This window comes from Sinohyriopsis cumingii, chromosome 17, assembly GCF_028554795.1.
Source record: "Sinohyriopsis cumingii isolate HCF-2022 chromosome 17, ASM2855479v2, whole genome shotgun sequence".
Taxonomy (NCBI): Eukaryota; Metazoa; Mollusca; class Bivalvia; order Unionida; family Unionidae; genus Sinohyriopsis; species Sinohyriopsis cumingii.
The window spans coordinates 42,839,497-42,860,794 of record NC_142977.1 but is presented as its reverse complement, the minus strand read 5'-3'; the positions used below and the strand labels follow the sequence as shown (position 1 = coordinate 42,860,794).

Here is a 21,298-nt window from a genome sequence, read left to right as displayed (position 1 = left end):
TTTGCTTAAATAGAAATGGAATAACTTTTGCACAAAATTATTTGCAACCTATTTTATCTAGATTCTAACTTTCGTCACATATGTATAAAAAGATCACTTGTGTTGTATTATCCACTTAACAGTTATGATGGCAACCAAATTCTGTCAACATATCAGGATTGTAAAATAATGGACTAGCCTTTACTTGCAACTTTATAGGATCATTTTCTTGTTATGTCCACATGGTCGATATGGTATAGCGGTTGGTACTTAAAAGCCATGAAAAGGGCGCCGTAACACGCGGATCCGGGTTCGAGTCTAAGTAGAATAAGAATTAAATTTCCTAACATGTATGATAATATTATTTATTCGTGCATGTATATGTATGTGATATAAGTGTGTCTCTGTGTTGACACAAATTTGTAACGGTAAAGTTACAAAACGGTATCGTAATATTTTCAACTAATCCAGATCCTTGACAGGTGAAGAATCTTACGAAGGCAAAACATACACGTAACACAAATGCCCAGCGATAAGCAAAAATATTTACACGATTGAATAACGGAGGAAATTTTTGTTTTATAAAGAGTTAAATAAAGTACTTCGATGAAAATCATTGTTAACGTATCTAACTAGCTGTCTATTTTGTATTGGGGGTAAGAATAGTAAACGTTTATTAAAACGAAAAGCATCAATATCCACCTCATGTTTAGAAATAAAAATCTGGTGGGGGAGGGCGCCAAGTCCCCCCTTGCACATATGTTCTTTCGCCCGTATCAGATCGCCTTATCGGGATTTACTCTCTCAGCCTTCTTCTCTCTTAAGGTAACCCACAGGGTGGTGGATTGCTGGACCAGGGTTAGGTGGAAAATCCAACTCTTCTTCCGCCGTCATAGCCGCATCTTCGCTAGCCAATGTTCCGATATGATAACTATATCTACACCTTGGCGGGTCGAACAGATATAGTGGTGCTTTGTCCCAGCGACATCTATTGGATGTCATAAGTTTCCTCCCTTAATATGTACTGCCAACTAACCAATAGCGGGGTGCATTGTACATAAGCGCAAATTTGTGGAGGCAATTGACTTACAAAGGATACTTTGTAAGTTTAACATCGAAAGCATGATTATGTACTAGAGGGAAGCCATTACAGGTCTATTTGAGTGAAAGGTATTTGTGCAAACACGGACCGGCAGTGGAGAATTGCTTATTTATCAGTTCATTCAAGTTGTATATTCGCCCAGTCTCGATCATGTAGGAAAAGTGCTCAAATTTGAACAACTAAATTTTGATTGGATGCGCCGCAGCATCCAATGAAATTCGCAGACTCGAACCACATAAATATCTGCTCGATATGCCAATGTGTAGATAGGGCCATTACATCGGAACCAGGCCTGGCCCTAGGATATGCGGGGCCCAAGGCAGCATGCGATGAGCACGGTCCCCCAAGCAAAACAACTGCATTGCCTGAACGTGCGGGCCCCAAGGCGGTTGCCTCGTTCGCCTTGCCCAAGGACCGGGCCTGATTGGAACCTTGGCTAGCGAAGATGTCATAGCCGCTTGGAAAGCGTCTTCCTCTTCCTATTCTTCCATCGAAACTTTGTGCTTTGAAGTTAACTACATCAGTATGTTAAGCAGAGTGACCCCTCCCCCGTGCGTTTAGTTGACACGGTTTGCTGGGGTGTGGCCGCCGTTAAGCACAAGCAGCTAGTTTGATCCAGCAGCGAGAATTGAGTGTTGTGTGAGGACCAGTCCTCCTTTTCATCCAAAGCTGCAGCTGCAATGAAACCAAAGATGTTACCTCTCCCCAACACTCCACAAAGAGAAATAACGGTGTGAGGGGGCAAATTTCTGTCGATCTACGAAAAGCACATTAGTTTCGGCCAGAGAACAATTAATTAGATTTATGGGGACAGGCGCTTGTTAAATCGCTATCCTGCAGTGATTCCAAATGTCTGGTCCGTAGTGATAGAGATTTTTAAATTAAGCATTCGTTTACTTAATCGCGAGATGGACTATTAAGGACATGGCTAACTTCGATTTCGTAGCGGGACTGTCGAAATTGAAAATTTCCAGAAACCGTTAGTCGAAAACTTGGATGGTCAAGTTGACCCCAGTTTTGGCGCCTAGAGGAAAAGGCGGTAAATATATTTCATCCTGATTGGTTACGCTAAATAGGAGTATGTTTCCCACACAAAATCTCCGAGCTTTAAATATTACCCCCCCCCCGAAAAATATAATTAGTATAAGCTTTGCTGCAAGAGTAAAGGTACAGGGGCCTCCGAGAGTCAATTTGGAACAAATTCTCTCGTAAAACATTTTTCTAAGGGACCGGATGTCTGGAAGGTCGACCGACACAATTTTGGCAGTATAAACGAACAACTCCTGAAAGCACAAAAGGGGAAAGTAGCTCTTCTGATGTATTCCCAAAAGTATCCTCAGATGTACCTACGCAATGACGTATTAAGGTTTATGTGTATCTACATGCTTACATATCCACCTACCCACACAAAGTTTAAGCGCCGAAAGGAGGCGGGACAGTAGGGAGGTTGGGAGAGAAAAAGAAAGGGAAAAGGCGAAAGGACAGAGAACAGCTACAGTGAAATTGAAGTGAACCAGAGATAAGCAGGTTATGCAAGTGTACAAGGCAACTACTTCGATTGCTCACTCGATCGTATGATGAACTAATCCTATCAGTAAAACAGATCGGCTATTTTTTTATAATTATATTTGTGTTTTGAATTCGGTGAAATATTTATTCCAAAAGAAGTGGATCTTCCTGGTGTATTGCATTATCACCATTGTTATGTAATTAATTAAATTTGGAGTTTTAATGTACGGGGGCTCGAGTCGTTCTGTTCTTTATATCTGCTCCGATATATTTTTATTCTACATATAAGTTTACTCGATCCAGGCAATAACAAACAGCTTCTTCTACTAGAAAGTTCAATATCACTAAGAAGTTATACACCGGAAAATATATGTGTGAAGATGACAGCAGAGAAAATATTTAATGTAAATGTTGTAGCGTGAAATTGAAACGAGGTAATAATAATAACAATGACAGTAATAATGGTAGTTGCAGCAACAGCAATATTAGTGGTTGTAATAGTGTTAGTACTACTAATACTGCTGCTAATATTACTATAACTACTACTAATAATAGTAACAGTACTAATATCATTACTACTACTACTAAAAATAAAAATAACAACACACACACACACACACACACACACACACACACACACACACACAGACACACACACACACTTCGGTAGTTTTCGTCAGTAAGTGTAGTACTGAAATTCCCGAGTAAGCTTGTTACGAATTTAATATATACCTTTTCATGTTTCATAGAACAATAATTTTATATAAAAAAGTATTAATATTTTACAAAATAGTTGTATTTGTTGCAAATTAATTGGGACTAAAATAAATGCAGTTATATTTATAAACCTTGAATCAAATGTATACCATGTGTCACCTATGCCATCATGGCGGCCAAAGAGATGTTGTGAAAGATGACCAGGCCGAATCCAGGTTGAAATAAATGACAAAAATTGCCATTTTTTAACAGTTATTTCGTTAGTGTATGTTAATCAGTTAATTACATGTTTTCCTTTTTGGGCGTTGATAATCCTGTGATTTTCAGGAGTCGAGCTATTTTGGTTTGAATTTTACGTAATTTCTCTAGTCCACTAAATAGTTTCTCATTTGCCTAGTCATTGTGTGTCTGGTCATCTCTGACAAATGTCTTTAACTAGGTTTTGACATCAACTCAAACTTTCCCTTTCTTTTACATTAATAACGTTGCTAGTAAGTTACAGGTTTCGGTGTCTATATTTATTATTGTAATAAACAAGCCCTCCAATGTCAATATATATTTTACAGGGCGTCAGCTTTAGTGTAAACTTTATCATCCCACATTGGTTACAGTTTTTAGAAGACACATTATACAGTAATTAACATACACATGAAAGTGGGGGCTGCGATTTTCTTTCGAGTTTGGATATTTAATTTACTTTAATCCCAAGTTAATTCATGTTTTAAATAATGAAATGTAGATAACGTGTTGTTATCTTGCTATCATTCAGAGCAAGACATAGTTCAGCTTTGTGAGAACTGGAAATCAAAAACAAATCCCAGGCTACTGAACCAGAAAATTTAAATTGTTGGTCTCTAGTATAATTGCGGTATACTGTGGTACGTATCGCACAGTATGTTCAGAAATACCGCGGTACGCTGCGGTACAAAACTGTTCGTGGTTCTCTTTTCGTCCAGGCACGCACTGTTGAATGACCGACACCGGTAGACAAAATTCAAAGCAGCGGAAGTATTACAAAAAAGTATTGGCAATAATGAGATAACATTAAATCACGTATTTACAGTTGTGTCGCCACTGACATTTTCATTGTATTCATCACTACTATGTCAGTTAAAGAAGTAATGAGTGTTTGCTTAAAGTGTCACTACGTGGTACTTTCATTTTCAGCCACAATGTGCGAGTTCGGGGGGTGGGGGGGTGGGGGAGACGGCGAGAGATGCGAATTCATGTACTTGTGCTTTAATCTTAATTTTACTTTTTCAATATTTTATAATAAACTGATTTTCTTGTCACTGAGCATACTTGCATTAATGGAACAGATACCACGGTCGGATGGGTGGAATCAGGTTGGCAATACAGATTCCTATTATTTATTTGGAGATTTGGAGAAGAGTGCTTGGTCAGAATCTTTGGTGGCAAGAATTGTTTTTTTTACACACACACACACACACACACACATATATATATATATATATATATATATATATATATATATATATATATATATATATATATATATATATATATGGAATAAGATTAAGAATGATACCTTTTCAAAGCATACAACACCTGTTTAGTTTCAGAAAGAAACCCATTTATTTCCCATATAGCATACCCGGAAGAGAAAAGATCATCAAACGTATTCAGAAACCTTATAGATACATTTGTAGTAGCATTTTTTAAGTTTTTAGTTATATTTTGATAATACACTGGTATATTTGTTTATATTTTTTGCACGATATCTGCCTTTATATAGGTAAACTGTCGCACCTGCAAAATTGTACTATTGAATAAAATCATTTAAGTTTGATAACCTTGACCTTGAAAATTAAATAGAACTATGATCATAAAATACTCCATTTGGCAGGAATGATTCATTGATAAGCATCATCGTTTTGTACATATATTTAGCAGCAGTTCCACGAAGACAAACAACATATTTTAACAGCATGCACTATCCAAGGCAATGTACTGAACTTTAGAAACTAGTCGCACGTCTTTTAAAATTTTCAGAGCAGCATGAGCTGTATTGTGATACTCTTGTATTGTCGCACTTTAGGCAGCGGTTCTGATAGATCATAGACGGCTCTAAAATTCCTGCATGTTTGACCATTTATGCATTTCAAGTTATAAGTAAAGAGAAGGCTAAAATCTGGACACTTATTTAAACATTCCACCTTAAATCTGTCCATGTTGCGTTATTTCAGTCGATACATTTATGTTGTAACTTGTTTGGAAGCAATTTATGGATCGGCACTACGAGAAGAATATATTTATTCCTGTTTCAGAAGTCTGTATCTGTATTGGTGCATTCTGCACATCGGTATTCTGTCTGCAACATACAATATTTTCGTTACAAAATTGCATCGAGTAATACCAATAACTGGAATCAAATATCATCGACGCCTGACTAAACTGAAAAGGAAAATATTAATAAGTTCCAAGATGAATTATGTTAAAAAAATAAAAGAAATTGCTTAAGGTCGTCAGTGTTTAACAGCGACCAGGTAAACTTAGCATCTAGCTTACAGCTGAGAACTTTTTCATGTTAAAATTACTCAGGTAATTGTTAATAAACCTAGAAAACGTTTTGTCTTAAAACAAAACAGAGACTTCACATATAGATCTATTCTCTTACCATGTATTTCATGCAGAACTAATATTAATACATGGTCTGTCTATATTTCCAGTCGTGGCTCACATTGTAACTAGCAAAATATTTTTTTTCTTTCTAAACAGGATCGATAAAAAAATTCACCACCCGCTTGTCATAAATAATGGCTAAAATGAATACTGCACAGTAACACTTTAAACAAACAATCAGTGTTTCTTTAATTGTCATAGCTATAAGTAATGAAGCGGAAAAAAGACGGTGGCGACACCGTTTAAAATAACCGATTTAATGCTATTTCTTTATTGACAACACATTTTTTTTGTGTATTTCTTCACCGGTATTGGCCATTCAACGGTGCATGCCTAGCTTCGTGTGCGCAGCATCATGGCAGGTCAGGGTACAATGCCAAGTATCAGATTGGTGCATCATGGTAAAAAGGGTTGTGAGATTCAGTACTTTCAATAACATGGATGATCTGCGTCACACAAGCACAGGAAGTGTGACACAAATGGACATAGAACACAATTAATTTTACTATATGTTCTCTACATTTGTTTCTCAATACTGACCTTTCCACTGTGTGACAATCGATACAAATCGTGTGTTAATCTAAAATAATTTCAGAGAAGACTTCACGGTGAAATTCTTGTCAAAGGTTTATCTGCATTTTTTTTTTTTTGAGAGGCTGAACTGTCAACAGAGCAGCATGTAAACAGATCACAGATTTCACTTCCTGATCATCACCAAGGCCTTATTACTCACTGTGGACTGTCGCCGAAATACACACGGAAAACCACACCCTGAACTCATATTCTCAGTAATAAACAATTACTTTTAAATCCCTACACAAAAATGCATAAATGTAACTCTTCTATCAACACCAAAATGAGAGGAAAAATGTTCTAAAAATAAACTCGATCTGCATTCTGAACTGGAAGTACTAATTGTGACCTAATTCCAAATGTCAACAATTTTCTTCTCTGCATTGTACTAGGTAATACTAATACTGTATTCCGGTTGCGTACATGAATACTAATTAGTATAAACTAGATAAGTTCAAAGTTGAATTAAAGTGGTAGAAGACTCTAGAGGAATTTCAAAAAGCCCCCCCCCCCCCGCCCTATGTTACTGTGTTGTTTGGCCCCTGGAGCAATAACCTCATTTGTTCCGACCTTGGATGTGTATTATAAATTTGTTTTAAAACAAACCCAATCTTTGTTTTAATTGATTATTCATTTTAGCTGGACTTTTCCATGTCTCCAAAGTATATTATTTAAGAAATCTATACATACCATGGCCAGATGTAAAAAAAAAAATAAAAAAAAATACAGTAATTAATTTCACATACTCTGTCTTTAAAAATAAACACAACTATTTTTTAAGGTAAAGAGTGGTTCTCTCTATTACCGCAGCAGTAGATGTAACAACAACTCTCTCTCTCTCTCTCTCTCTCTCTCTCTCTCTCTCTCTCTCTATATATATATATATATATATATATATATATATATATATATATATATATATATATATATATATATATATATATATATATATATATATGTCGTAATCTCTTTCTCCAAGTTTTTTCATGGACATTGTTTTAGTTTTCCTGCCGATACATATTTGCAATGTTTAATGTCAACAATGCTTCACTCTCTCACGTTTTCCGAGTTGTGTTTATTATGCACTGAAACCTAAAAAGGACTTAATTAGAAATATATATTACAAATTCTACATTGCGGGTACTTTTCCGTTCAGTTATTTCATTTTCAGTTAGAATAGACCATCCATAATTTCAGTATAATACCGCTTTATCTAATTTTCCGTCACTCTGATGAACATCTTCCAAAATTCTAGACACACTAGGGGACGTAAACCTAAGTTTAAAAGTCAAAACAACATAAAAGTCATGGATAATATATGGATAAGAATTTAGTGCCTTTAAACTTCCGCCTTAGTTTTTACGTGCCCCATGGGAGGCCCCAGCTTAGCGCTCTCACAATGCAACGAGTGAGAATATCGAGTACAAGATGGCAGCTTATACCGGCAAACTTTGGCAGCAAATAGAAATTGAAGTTCATCGCCAATATCAACCGATTTGGTCTAGTTTCATTTGTCTGATATGAATTTATATCCTGACATCTTCTGGTTCCTGATAAGAGTCCCTAAACCCCTAAATTAAGTGACCACACCCACGCAGCGATACAGAACAGTCGTTCACTGTGCGTAAACTGTTTGATTATAAGTCCCTATTCCACTACATTATAGGAGAGTGGAATGAATGTCAAGCTTCGAGATATATATATATATATATATATATATATATATATATATATATATATATATATATAAGGATTCTTCTTCTTCTTCTTCTTCTTCTTATTATTATTATTATTATTTGTAAAAATCGAGGAAGTCCAGGAAAGAAAAAGTCTTAATTCCTCGTATTCACCGTGAATATTGTCTGAATTGTGGATTCTAGAATTTCACAGCCAATTCAACTGCATATTTCTTATGTATACTTTTTCTTTCTTTAACAGTCATCAAAACATTCCATAAAGTGAGATCATCCAAGTATTATGTAGGACCGGTTCGGAGTAGGACAGGTTTTGAGTACTGTTAGATCATCCAAGTGTTATGAAAGCCGGTTCGGAGTACAGTTAGATCACGAAAGTATTATATAGGACCGGAGTACTCTTTGTAGACTCCGTAACTAGTTGGCCTCATTAATATTGGCCCTATTTTTTAAAATCACTACATATAATTTAAAAAGCAGTCTAGTCCCTATTTCGGTCTGTGTTTTACTGATAAATCCTAACAAACTGTATAGACCCTGCTACGCAGAAGTATTACAGGAAGGCAGGTGGGTAGGTGTTTTTTGACTGTATTTAGATTGTACAGATATTTGACAAAAGTATTAGTAGGAGAAATATATTTTTTTTTTCTTTAGGAAAGTAGTTACACTGAATATTTTTTTTATGAAGTCCAAGCTGTATCGTCTTTCACGGATTCAGTTTATTGTGTTGGAACTTAGAAAAAAAGTTAAAGTTTAAAACTTGGCATGTTAATAGAAAAGAAAAATTCTAAATATTGGAACGAGATATTTGGTTATATTATGATTTTCTCAACCTTTAAATTTGTTCTGGTTGGAACAGTTTAGATAGTGTGTATGTGTGTGTGTTACATTGTTTCCAAAAGTTGCGATCCATGAACCGAAACAATTGTCTTGCTAAGGTGAATCGCAAACTAATCTCCGATTTAATTCAGAATGTCCTGAAAATTGTGTTTTAATTCCTTGATAAAAGTAAAGTTTACAAATATAGATTTCCCCTTGCTGGAATTACTTTTAGAGATATTTCAAAAATATTGAGCATCGACGTGCTTTCGTAATTAAAACAGCGTACGCATTGAGCATATATAGTAAAATCTTTCATATTTGCATGAAACACCACCAAAATAGCAATGATATTTCAATTCCTCCCCCAACTCACATGCAATGTACACAATGTTTTTAAACTTTCAACTTCGAAAAGCATACAGTAGCGTTGTTATATTCCAATACCGCAGTTCTATACCACCTTTCAACAAAACAGCCATATAGTTACACACATTTCACCACTAAACAGTTTCTATACAGTCGTGGAAAGAACGGCTGACCCACTTCGTTTCGGTATAGTTGAACATTCGTAGTGTGTAATTCATATCCCATTAGTGAGTGCCTCACGTCAAGGATGTAACACTGAGTGTGTGATTATGACAATGACGTGGAACGACCTACACCGTACATTTACACGGACAGGCTGACTGAACCACCCCCGACAACATGTGGCCCCGGGGGTCGGGACGGACTAGGATTAATAGATAACGAATATTGTGGTATTTTATTGTATGTTTGAAGAGTTTTGGCCGGCGACATGTGTGTGGATTTTATGCAGGGATGTGAGAGTTCCAGAGCCGTTCATTCATTTGTCTGTTGGAAATATAATGTGTTCAAATGTAACCGCCAAGCACGTCAGGCACAGCGGGATACGTCCTCACTTTCTTGTGATATTTGTATGTGTTCTTCTGTCAATCTGTCTTCCCACAGCATCGACCCTCAACATTACGGAGTTGTTTTATCCTTTTGCCAACGGTACCACCGATAATCAGACTGATCGGAAAGACGATGGAGGTTCGGGGCAAGTAGAACTAAGTGTTGCCTTCCCTTTCTTCAATAGGAGCTTTAAACAGATCTTTGTAAGTATGCACTATACGCAAGATAAATGCTGTAAGTTCATTCGTCTTTCCATCCACATGTATACATGCAGCGTACACATGCAGTTTATACATACATACATACATACATACACACACATACATACATACATACATACATACATACATACATACATACACACACACACACACACACATACATACATACATACATACATACATACATACATACATACATACATACATACATACATATATACACACATACATACATACATACATACACGTACGTACATATATACTTGCATATGTAGACGTATTATTACATACCACATTGTAGGACTTGACGTTACATACATACATACATACATACACGTACCTACGTACATACATATATACATGCATATGTAGATGTATTATTACCACATTGTATGATTTGACGTTACATACATACATACATACATACATACATACACGTACGTACGTAAATACATACATACATACACACACATACATACATACATACATACATACACGTACGTACATATATACATGCATATGTAGACGTATTATTACATACCACATTGTAGGACTTGACGTTACATACATACATACATACATACATACATACATACATACATACATACACGTACCTACGTACATACATATATACATGCATATGTAGATGTATTATTACATACCACATTGTATGATTTGACGCTACATACATACATACATACATACATACATACATACATACATATGTATGCATACATAGCTAAATAATTGGTATAACTTCGCTGTATAGGCGCAGAAAGATCGATGTACTACTTACTGTAGGCGTACATGCGTGCATCCATATATGTCTGTGATAAGTTTCATCAACTCGTTTATGGTTTTGTTTAGTACCAGCTAGGTGGCTACCGATCTTCCCTAACTAGAAGCAACTGTAACAGTGTCATATTACAACAGATTTTTAGAAAACTAGCAATAATTTCTTTCAAATTATTATTCATAAGATAAAATGTAACATAGGAAAAGAGAGAGAGAGAGAGAGAGAGAGAGGGAAATAGCGGATGCAGTACAGAATAAAACGATGTTGAGGTTTCCAAGACATAGTATTAGCGGTATTCTCCAATTGTGGTGGGGGGTGAGGTAAGGAAGATAACCTAACCTGCCAATCCGAGAGAGAGAGAGAGAGAGAGAGAGAGAGAGAGAGAGAGAACATGTACATTAAGTTAGCTGATGGTTGCACGGCATCACCTCGTGCCATAAATCAGTTTCTAGATTGATAGCTGTTTCTTTTAAAGTGCGAATTTAAGCTTAAATTCCCTTTGAATTTTTCCCCTCACTACGTATTTTTGTGTATCTGTCTTCCAGCACCATTTACATTCTAGTCCTAAGTCGTTAGCTACATGATAACCACTTGTCCCCATATGCCATTTATATGGTAGAGCTCTGTCTGTCTCTCTCCTACACACGCAGACATAAACAGACACACACCATTATTGTTGCTCTTTGCACTTTGCTATCAGCTGACGGAAAAGTGTCGTTTAATTGGTGATAGGTAGATATGTAATCATTCTGCCAAGTCATCCATTATTTAGGAGTGATGTGTTACTCAGTCCCAAGTCACCCGTTATTTAGCGGTGCTGTGTTACTCGGTCCCAAGTCACCCGTTATCTAGCGCAACGGCGATTCCAAAAATGAAAAGTGTCGCCCATTGGCCCCATCTAGGTCACAAATTGGTGTAATTTGAAATTGGGTTTGCAAATGCACATTCCGTTTTCCTATTTACTCAAGAAATTCAATCGTATGTCAAATGCACTCACGTTATGGACTTAATCAATTTCTGCAATAAATATTCACGTTTCCATGATTAAAACCAGTCTGTCGTTATAGTCTGACTACAACACAGTTGTCTGTAGTGTTCTTGTCCGCTAAAAAAATGTCGTCTGCTCATGTCATGGCTATTTTAGCTGACAATGAAAAATTAAGGAATCTAATCGTGCCAAATCCATGATCCGAGCGCCATGTAATCACTATCAGCCTCGAGAGCCTTCAATACTGGGATTTCTGTTCATTATCTTCGAGTAACCATTTCCCTCCATAAAAAAATTTATTTTGGAAATCGTTATGTTCACATGTTTTAAAGACGTAAATATGGGAGATTAGTTTACCGGAAAATAACATGTTTTCCTATTGTATGCAGCTTTGGAAATAAGTGCCATGTTTTCGCCTATTTATCAGTAAATCATGGGTCACATGTGCTTGATTGGTGCCGATTGTAATCAAGGTCAGAAAGACAGTTCTGTCAGCCAATGAAATTTTATCATGGGTCACATGTGCATGATTTGTGCCGATTGTAATCAAGGTCAGAAAGACAGTTCTGTCAGCCTATGAAATTTTACCATGGGTCACATGTGCTTGATTGGTGCCAATTGTAATCAAGGTCCGAAAGACATTTCTGTCAGCCAATGAAATTTTATCATGGGTCACATGTGCTTGATTGGTGCCAATTGTAATCAAGGTCAGAACGACATTTCTGTCAGCCAATGAAATTTTAACATCATTTGCTTCTTTGGCAATGGACGCACTCTATTTAAAAGTCTAAAATTAGCGGTATAATTTTTCATCTTTATTTTAATTGGGTATTTTTTATGTGCTGTATGATCGCCATGAAAGGAACTTTTATGCACCAAAGACATCAAAAATGGTCATTGGCGCAAGAATCAACCCATTAGTGGCGATGTGGTACTCGGTCCAAGTCACCCGTTATCTAGAGGTGTTGTTTTACCCAGTCTCAAGTCACCCGTTATCTAACGGTGATGAGTGGTACTCAGTCCCAAGTCATCCGTTATCTATCGGTGATGTGGTACTCAGTACCCACTTGCAATTGTATTGATATATCATTACATTTTGGGGAATTCTCTCACATTTCCAGAAGATCTTTAATCCTACTTTTAACTTCCTCCACCTTCCAGCCTCTTCCTTAATCCGTCTTTGAGCGAGTGTGGTTTATACAAAAAAATGTAATCGCGTTTTAAGAATTTAAAATGTGTTACCTTTATCGGTTGTTACCGCATAAACTTTACAATTTTTTTGTTTCATCGTTACCTTTTTTAGTGTTATGCTTAGTTATGTGCTTATGTGGAAGGCTTTATCTTCCGGACTTATGTGCAGTTCGTTTTTATATTTTTGGCATATGACCTGTTGTTGATACTGTATGGCCACCGCTGTGCCGAGGTGACGTAAATAGTATTCCATACCATGCCGCTCTTTGGTATACCCTCTCTCTCTCTCTCTGTCTCTCTCTTATCATGCAATACGCCACACTTAACATACACACTTTCGTGACGTTACAATTACACTGTGTTGGTGTTGCAACTTTTCCTGTATTTCACAAACCTTGGCATTTGTATATCATAATAGACTTTATACAGTGATCATTTGAATACTAATATTTCATAGACTTTTGATTACAACTGACAAGTCACACACACACACACACACACACACACACACACACACACCTGTCTTGAAATCAAGGTTTCCTTCGTCGCTGTGGCAAATCGATCTGTCAAGCAATTGTAGTAGAGGAAGCATCATGTCGTTTAAAGTTAACAATTTACATACTGTATCAAAACATAAAGCTATCCGAGGAACTCTCATTACCAGCCTATTTGTATGTCTTTCTGTGTATATGTTGTTGTTATTGTGGGCGTAGCACCTTTTATCAGCACAGGATAGGTTATACATGGCGGCCAATATAACTGGGGGAGGAAGAACCAGGGAAAACCACGGGAAGAAACACCGATTGACTAACTTTCTCACATACCTACATTGGCTGATCCCGGAAGTCGAACCCATGCGGGAAAAAAGTGAGATGGCCACTGCACCCGCCGGGTCCCCATTCTGCGTCGTGCGCGCGCGTGTATATATATATATATATATATATATATATATATATATATATATATATATATATATATATATGTGTGTGTGTGTTGAATCAGTTTTTGTTTCCACTATCTTTCCCACCCCCGTTTTAAATATTTGAATATTTGTGCTATCTAAAACGGGGTGGAAAATGTCAGAGTAGGTTGAATTGGCAGAGGTTCTTGTGTGAAACTATGATGAAGGATATGTGAGTGTGCGCACGTGTATATATATATATATATATATATATATATATATATATATATATATATATATATATATATGTATGTGTGTGTGTGTGTGTTATATACATATGTGTGTGTGTGTGTGTGTAAGCATACACAGTTAATGGCTTTGATGTCGCTGCAGCAAGAACAAGCAGCTTATCTAATTTCTGCACTTTCTCACTATATCGCAGTAAACCCTACCGCAACAGGAAGTGTCACGGTTTGTTTGCTGCACTTCTGTGTAATATATTTTGCACACTGGTGCATGCTGACTGCACAGAAACACGACAGTCACATTATGAAATTCTTGGTTGATCCTGGTATGCCGAATAGATAAGAGTTACTTAGAGCTGTCTATGTCTACCGACGATTGGAAAGAATCGTAGGCGCTTTAATAATTACACATATGGTAGCTCAAACTACCCCCAGGATAGGGCGTATGATAACGCGTGATTTCAGCTATTGCTAGATAAAAATAGGTTGACTGAGGGGGAATTATGAGAGAATGGCCTGTGTGTACTCTTGATACAGGCAAACCGGGTTGGCATTTTTATCTTTTAATCTTTCCTCACACTACTGTTAATAAACTACATTAGCGGCATGACATTTTTGGGCAATCTTTTTTTCTTATTAGCATATAGGTCATATGGTTATCAGAAATTTTAGCTAATAGTTTCAAGCATATTAACGTAATCCATTTTTAAGGAATCGCTTGTTAGCATGGTAACGATATAACGTTTTAGCCAATTTATTTTAGCATATTAGCGATATAAAACTTTAATGATTTATTTTTTTTAGCGTATTAGCGTCATTCATTTTTAGCCAATCAACGTCTCAACATGTTTAGTAATCTCTTATTAGCCTATTAACGATTTATAATTTTAATGACTTTTTTCTATGGGGTGGGGTATTAGCGTCATAATTTTATTTTCGATCTCTATTTAGCAGAATAGCTACATACCATTTTAGCTAATCTTGGTAGCATGTTTTCGCCATTCAGTTTATTATATTTATTTTTTGCGTACATGTATTAACGACATAAAACTTTTGCCAATTAGTTGAGCATATTCGGGTCCCAACATTTTAGGCAATCGTTTAAATGGCACATACTTACCTATCATTTTTAAAATGCTTAGCATTTTTGCTACATATCATTTTCAATTAAATTTTGATACTATTATAATAGTTTATGTACAGTTTGATACTAGTCTAATATGGCATGTACAGTTTGGTATTGAAATTCATGTGCTTTTCTCTGACTAATTTTCTACTACTCAAACAGTCTTCATCCCTCGTATCAAACGATCGAGTGTAAGTTAAATGGAGTAACTGGCCTCTTGCTTCCCCGTTACATGTTGTATAAATTGTTCTTCCTCGTTGGAAAACCTTATAAATCACGCGCTCCGCGGCACAAGTGTTGAACGAAGGCAGCGCTCACGTAATTTGAGTAAGTAGGGATTGGCACTCAAATAGTTTATAACGTGATGGTGTTTTTTGTTCTCTATGAAAGAAACGTTATTTACAATAAACCGAAAGCTATAAATTGTTTAAATAAAACTGGAAATATCAATAATCCGGAAATACACCCTTCATAGATGCCAGACTATACATTTACTATTCGGCGTTACTTGGACAATAATGAACACTACTAAAGGTGAATAATTCTATAGCAATATTATGGACTAAAGAACCGATGATTCATCATGGAATAATTGGTTTTGTTGACGAAAACAGTATGTGAGGATAGACTGTATTAAAACTTAACAATGTGGACTATGGTGATATATGACATAATTCGTTATTTTTGGTAACTTGGTTCAAACGTAAACAGTCGAGTAAAAGGTGCTTTTGTTTTCCTCTAATTCTTGCGTCGTTTTCTTTTTTATGAGAAATAGAGATTTTGAATTGTGTATACATTTATCAATGACTGACTGCAATGCTGATGTTCTGCACTATGCAGGTTTCCCCCCCCCCCGTGTGATCATGAAGAGAAGAATAAAGTAACGCACCATGTGAGAGAGAGAGAGAGAGAGAGAGAGAGAGAGAGACTGTGCCTCGAACTCTTGAACAGTTCAAGTTGGGAAACGCCCTTCTTTTATCGATGTACTGGGTAATCATTAGATAACGCAATGCATGTAACACCTGTAATCGTTTGCTGTTTGTTTTGAAAGCGTTGATTCAGTCGAAACACAAGCTTTTGCCGAGTTCAGGAATGCGTGAAGATTAGTTAGGTTCGGCAATTTGCAGTTTCAGTAATATGGAACCAAATTAAATTTGATCCAACTTATTGTATGTTTAAAACATAACATTTAACTATGAAGAAAAAATTGTGATGTTCCGTAATGTACAACCTTTTGGGGTAAATTGAATTCATCTGGGTTCTTTCTCGAGTATTTTATGCAAGTTTTACGATGTTTCTTTTTTTTTTTTTTCAAAACCAAAGGATTTAAAAATAGATTTGGTTTTAACCATTAATATTGCGTTGAAAGTGAAAAGTCTTACGGTTAAGATGTCTGGCACCCCATTTGCTGAGGGTGCAAAAGGAATATTTTCAAAACAGCTCGGAAATGAAAGGATTACTATACGACTTAATATATAAGGTGGTAGTAGATAATATATTGACTTTGACATGAAATATTTTAAGCTTACCAAATGTAGTTGTTGTAAGTTTAACGCCATTTTCAGCAAACGATAGCCTAATCATATCATGGCGTCCAGTACAACTGGTGGAGAAAGAACCTGACATAAACCGGTAAGAACCACCGACCCACGGGGAGCTACTGGCAAGCTTTCTCACATACCCACATTGGCTGAGCCCGTGACTCGAACCCACGCGGACAGCGGTGAGAGGGCAGTGGTTGGTAAAGGCGAGCACTTTAGACCACTCTTAATCGGGTTTTCAATGGCATCATTTCGAATTGGTTGAAAATATTAGTAAACGTTTCTTTAGATCGCTCACAATGTCTTTAGATGGAACATGCTCAGTCATTTATGAAATGTTTGCGTACAAAGCTGTGCTTAGACAAGGGTGTTGTACACCTTTGATGCATCACTCAGGACATCAGCATATTTTGGGCCACACGCTGGAAGTACCATTGTGTCATATTTTCCGTCTATATATCTGTCCGTCCGTTCACACGTCTTGTTGTGCATCACAGTTTTGTAACCATGCACACACATGGATTTAATTTGATGGGCGAATTGCCTGTTAAATGTGCATGTGTCTAGAAAGACTGTTGTTTTCAGGTGTAATTGAAATGAGTTACAGTCATTTTCACGTCAGTATTACAGTACCACAATATGGTCGTTACCTACATTGCTGAGGAATCATTAAATATAGTCTGATGCAATTTCGAATTTGCATTGTTTATAGTATTATATATTTCTCGTATGGGTTTTGCCTTGTTAGCTCCATTTTGAATAGGACCGCTCCGGTGGCCTAGTGGTTTGAGCGTGCGCTTCGGATGCGGGACGTCACGGGTTTGAACCCGGCAGAGTCATACCAAAGACTGATGAAAATGGTACTAGCAGCTGCCTCACTTGGCGCTCAGCATTAAGAAGTTAGTGCTAGGTCTGGTCGGGCTGGTGTCAGGATAATGTGACTGGGTGGGACATCATGCTACATGTCACGGCATGATGTCCCAGTGCTAAACATCACTATAAACTGTCAAACGTCAGACATCGTAGCGATATGACTGAAAAATTGTCAAAGCTAGGTTAAAAATCCAAATGACACTCTCTCTCTCTCTCTCTCTCTCTCTCTCTCTCTCTCTCTCACACACACACCGTTTTAATAGAGTTATGTCCCTTGACGATTAGCTGCATAACTCCATCGGGGATGTTGCTTGTAATCAGCAATTGTGCAACCCTTACATATATTTGGATGCCATTTAGTAGGCGAGTTTCCTATAACATGTAGAGGTGTGTGTCTTTCATTGGTCTCGTCTATCAAGTCCATGTTTGACTGCGTTATTGCTCTTTTGTCCTCTTGAATTAAATCTCCACGACAGCAGTTTCTTGCGACCTGGATAGCTCAGAAACCATTCAACATATTCTGATGCAATCTGGTGTACATTATCTTAAGAACTGGATGTGACTTTTACGAGTTTTGTCTCATCAACTACATTTTTAACAGAGTTATGTCCCTTGATAATTAACTCTTAAATCTTCATAGAGGTTATTGATTATATATAACCAGCATAGCTCAAGAATCATTGAACATATTCTGATATAATTCGGTAATAACATTGTCTATTAGACTTACAGATTCATTTAAAGGGTTTAGTACCTTTCAAAACAGGAATGGACCAATATGAAGTATAGTTGGTCGTAAAAGAAAACGAGAACACTATGACATCTAGTATGGCTGCTACAGGTGGTGCTCACCAGATAATATGTACTTTTGAGAGAGTGACGTATGTAAGGTGAAGTAGTTCGCACTTAAAACATGCACAGTGGAGAGAATGTTTGCATACCTCTATGCTACATTAATGTAATGTAGATGATATTTCTTTTGGATATTGTACTTTTGGAAATTTTACATGATTTAAGCACACTGCTAACTAAAATGACTGCTCCCTTGTGTTAAAAAATCAGTCTGAATTAGTCTAAAGTACACTATACATAGCAGCTATTAAAAGAGGGAAAATGAATTTTGCCAGACTAGACAATACCAGCTTCAGAAAGTGCAATGAATGAATTACCAAATATATAAAATGTAAAAAAAAGTTATCGGCTCTTTTTTACACAATTTACCTCTGAAGTTCAGGAAGTGAAAATGACCAAGTAGAGCTAGGACTTTTTTGAAAGGTGCACATTTGAAGTAAGGCCAAGCTGTATACTCTATAACCCATAGTACACCCATCAATCATACACCAAAATAAAGGGAATTAAAGGTTCTTTGCATTATACCTAAGATATACAAGGTCTTTTTTAAATAGCCAGTATAACCAGTGAGGAAAGCCAGGGATATTCTTTTTCTTTAAAATCCTAACCCTATGCAAAATGCGAAACTGTATAGCGCCACCACAGCAGTCATATAAACATATTGTTATCGCTTTTCTAACTGAACGGAAGTCATATTGTTCATATAATTTCTCTAGAAGACTTTTTTAATGATGTATGGCTGGTTCTTAATGAAAATGGTGCAACTGCGACTTCCAATATGGCCGCCACACTAGCCATCTTGAACATCTTATTAATGCTACTCTTCCTGAATGGAAGGTTGTATCGGCATGTTGTTGTGTTTTAATTAAGTAACTTCTTATGATATATAGTCGATCCTAAATGAATACTGTGCTGCGCAGACATCCGTCATTGCCACCAGTGTCCATCTGGAAAATCTTGTGATCACTACTACTAAATGTAGCAGCACGAGATTTTCACTGAAAGACGTATTATGATGTTTAGTTGGTTGCAAATGAAAATTGACCGCCACAATGGCCATCTTCTGAATCTTTCTATAGATTTCATTATAGCTACGTGTGCTAGTTGCACCAAAACGCTTTTTATAATGTCAAGTTGGTCCTAAATGAAAATAGTGCCAATCTGATATCCAGTATGGCAGCCATCCGGAAAAAAGTTTATGATTGTTATTTCTTCAAAGAGAGAGTCATATTAGCATGGGTTTCCACCAGAAGACTTTTTATGATGTTTGATGGTCCTAAATGATATCTTTTTGGTCCTGAATGGTAATGGTGCCAATCTGACATACACAACATCTGATTTTAAAATCTTTTTGACAAAGAATATCAGAAATGGTTTCAGCACACAAGAGTTAAAAACATGAAACTATCTCTTGATTGCGGTCAATAGAACAATAGTCCCTTCAAGAAACCCTTGTTGCATGATAATTTCTTCAAACTATGTTATATTTCAACTAAATTTGTGCATGTCGCTTCAGATCTTTAGTTTGATTTCTATTGTTTCACACCATTATATACTAGCGTTATGGCCTAGGAATAACGTACACTTGTTTTACTGAGGAACAATGCATATCATTTTTAGTTATCATGCACTTTAAAATCGACCAGATCTTGCATGAGATGGATTTCTTCCATCCCACGTCATCGTTTAGAAGAGATATATCCCCCTAAATGCCCATTTTTTCCAAACTTTGATTTTCCAGAAAAAGTTCTTATGTTTAAGGTTCTACCATGCTAATGGCAGTGAGCTGGACCCTTTGCGATGAACGTCGCTGCTAGCTCTAATTAACTGCACATCGCCGAAAATGACTTAACAGTTAATTGCAAGAAAGGTATACGAATAGTTGTCGCAGTGCTTTTGAGCAATGACAAGTTTCCTTTATGCTAATAAAGTTAGGCGTAAACGTAGTGAAACATTTTGTTCAGAGACAGTATCTTTTCTTTAGGTTTTGAGGACTTGAACCTAATTCAATTTTGCATAACGTACAGTTTCATTGAAACAGACTTTCAAACAAAGAAAGAATAGAACTCTTGAAATGCCTGCCAATATCTCTCTTTTTTTCGGGAAGGGATAAAAGCTTTTTTTTCTTCAGATTTTAAGTTTGTTTTGGATTTGTTTACTTTATTACTTGCTTTAACTTCCAAATTGAACTTTCAAGCTGTCATTAAATATTTATTTTAAGTCTGGAGTTCGTCATATGGATTTGGGAAAATAACTTCTCTGTGGAACTTGCAGAGTGACTTTGTACCAAAATAATTTTGAAAAGTAATTTTGGAAGGTACGTTTTCATGAATGTATAATATTTGTAAGTGCCGAATCTAGATCACATATAAATGCTGCAAGTTTTCTGGTTTCTTATAAAGTTTTTGTTTCAACGTAGATGGTTTAACTGGTAAAGGCATGAATGATGGCAGGATCAACTTATAGTGGTTTTCTATTATGTAATCTTCCTTCTCTACCAGGCTTGTAATATATCACGTTGACAGGTCGTTTTACAGGAACTGTTTTAGTGGAAGTGCCATACTTTTCCTGATATTTATTTTGCATGGGATACATGCAATCCAGGCTCTT

General features: G+C 36.5%; 1 protein-coding gene across 1 annotated transcript in view; it reads left to right on the top strand.

Annotated features, from left to right (window-relative positions):
- Nucleotides 1–9,611: 9,611 nt before the first annotated feature.
- Nucleotides 9,612–21,298, top strand: part of LOC149778510 (sushi domain-containing protein 2-like) — a 103,679-nt gene continuing 91,992 nt past the window's right edge. The window contains exon 1 of the mRNA XM_089939393.1: nt 9,612–10,157. Coding sequence (XP_089795519.1) covers nt 9,810–10,157 — 348 coding nt within the window. The 5' untranslated portion in view covers nt 9,612–9,809. The remainder of the gene's footprint in view (nt 10,158–21,298) is intronic.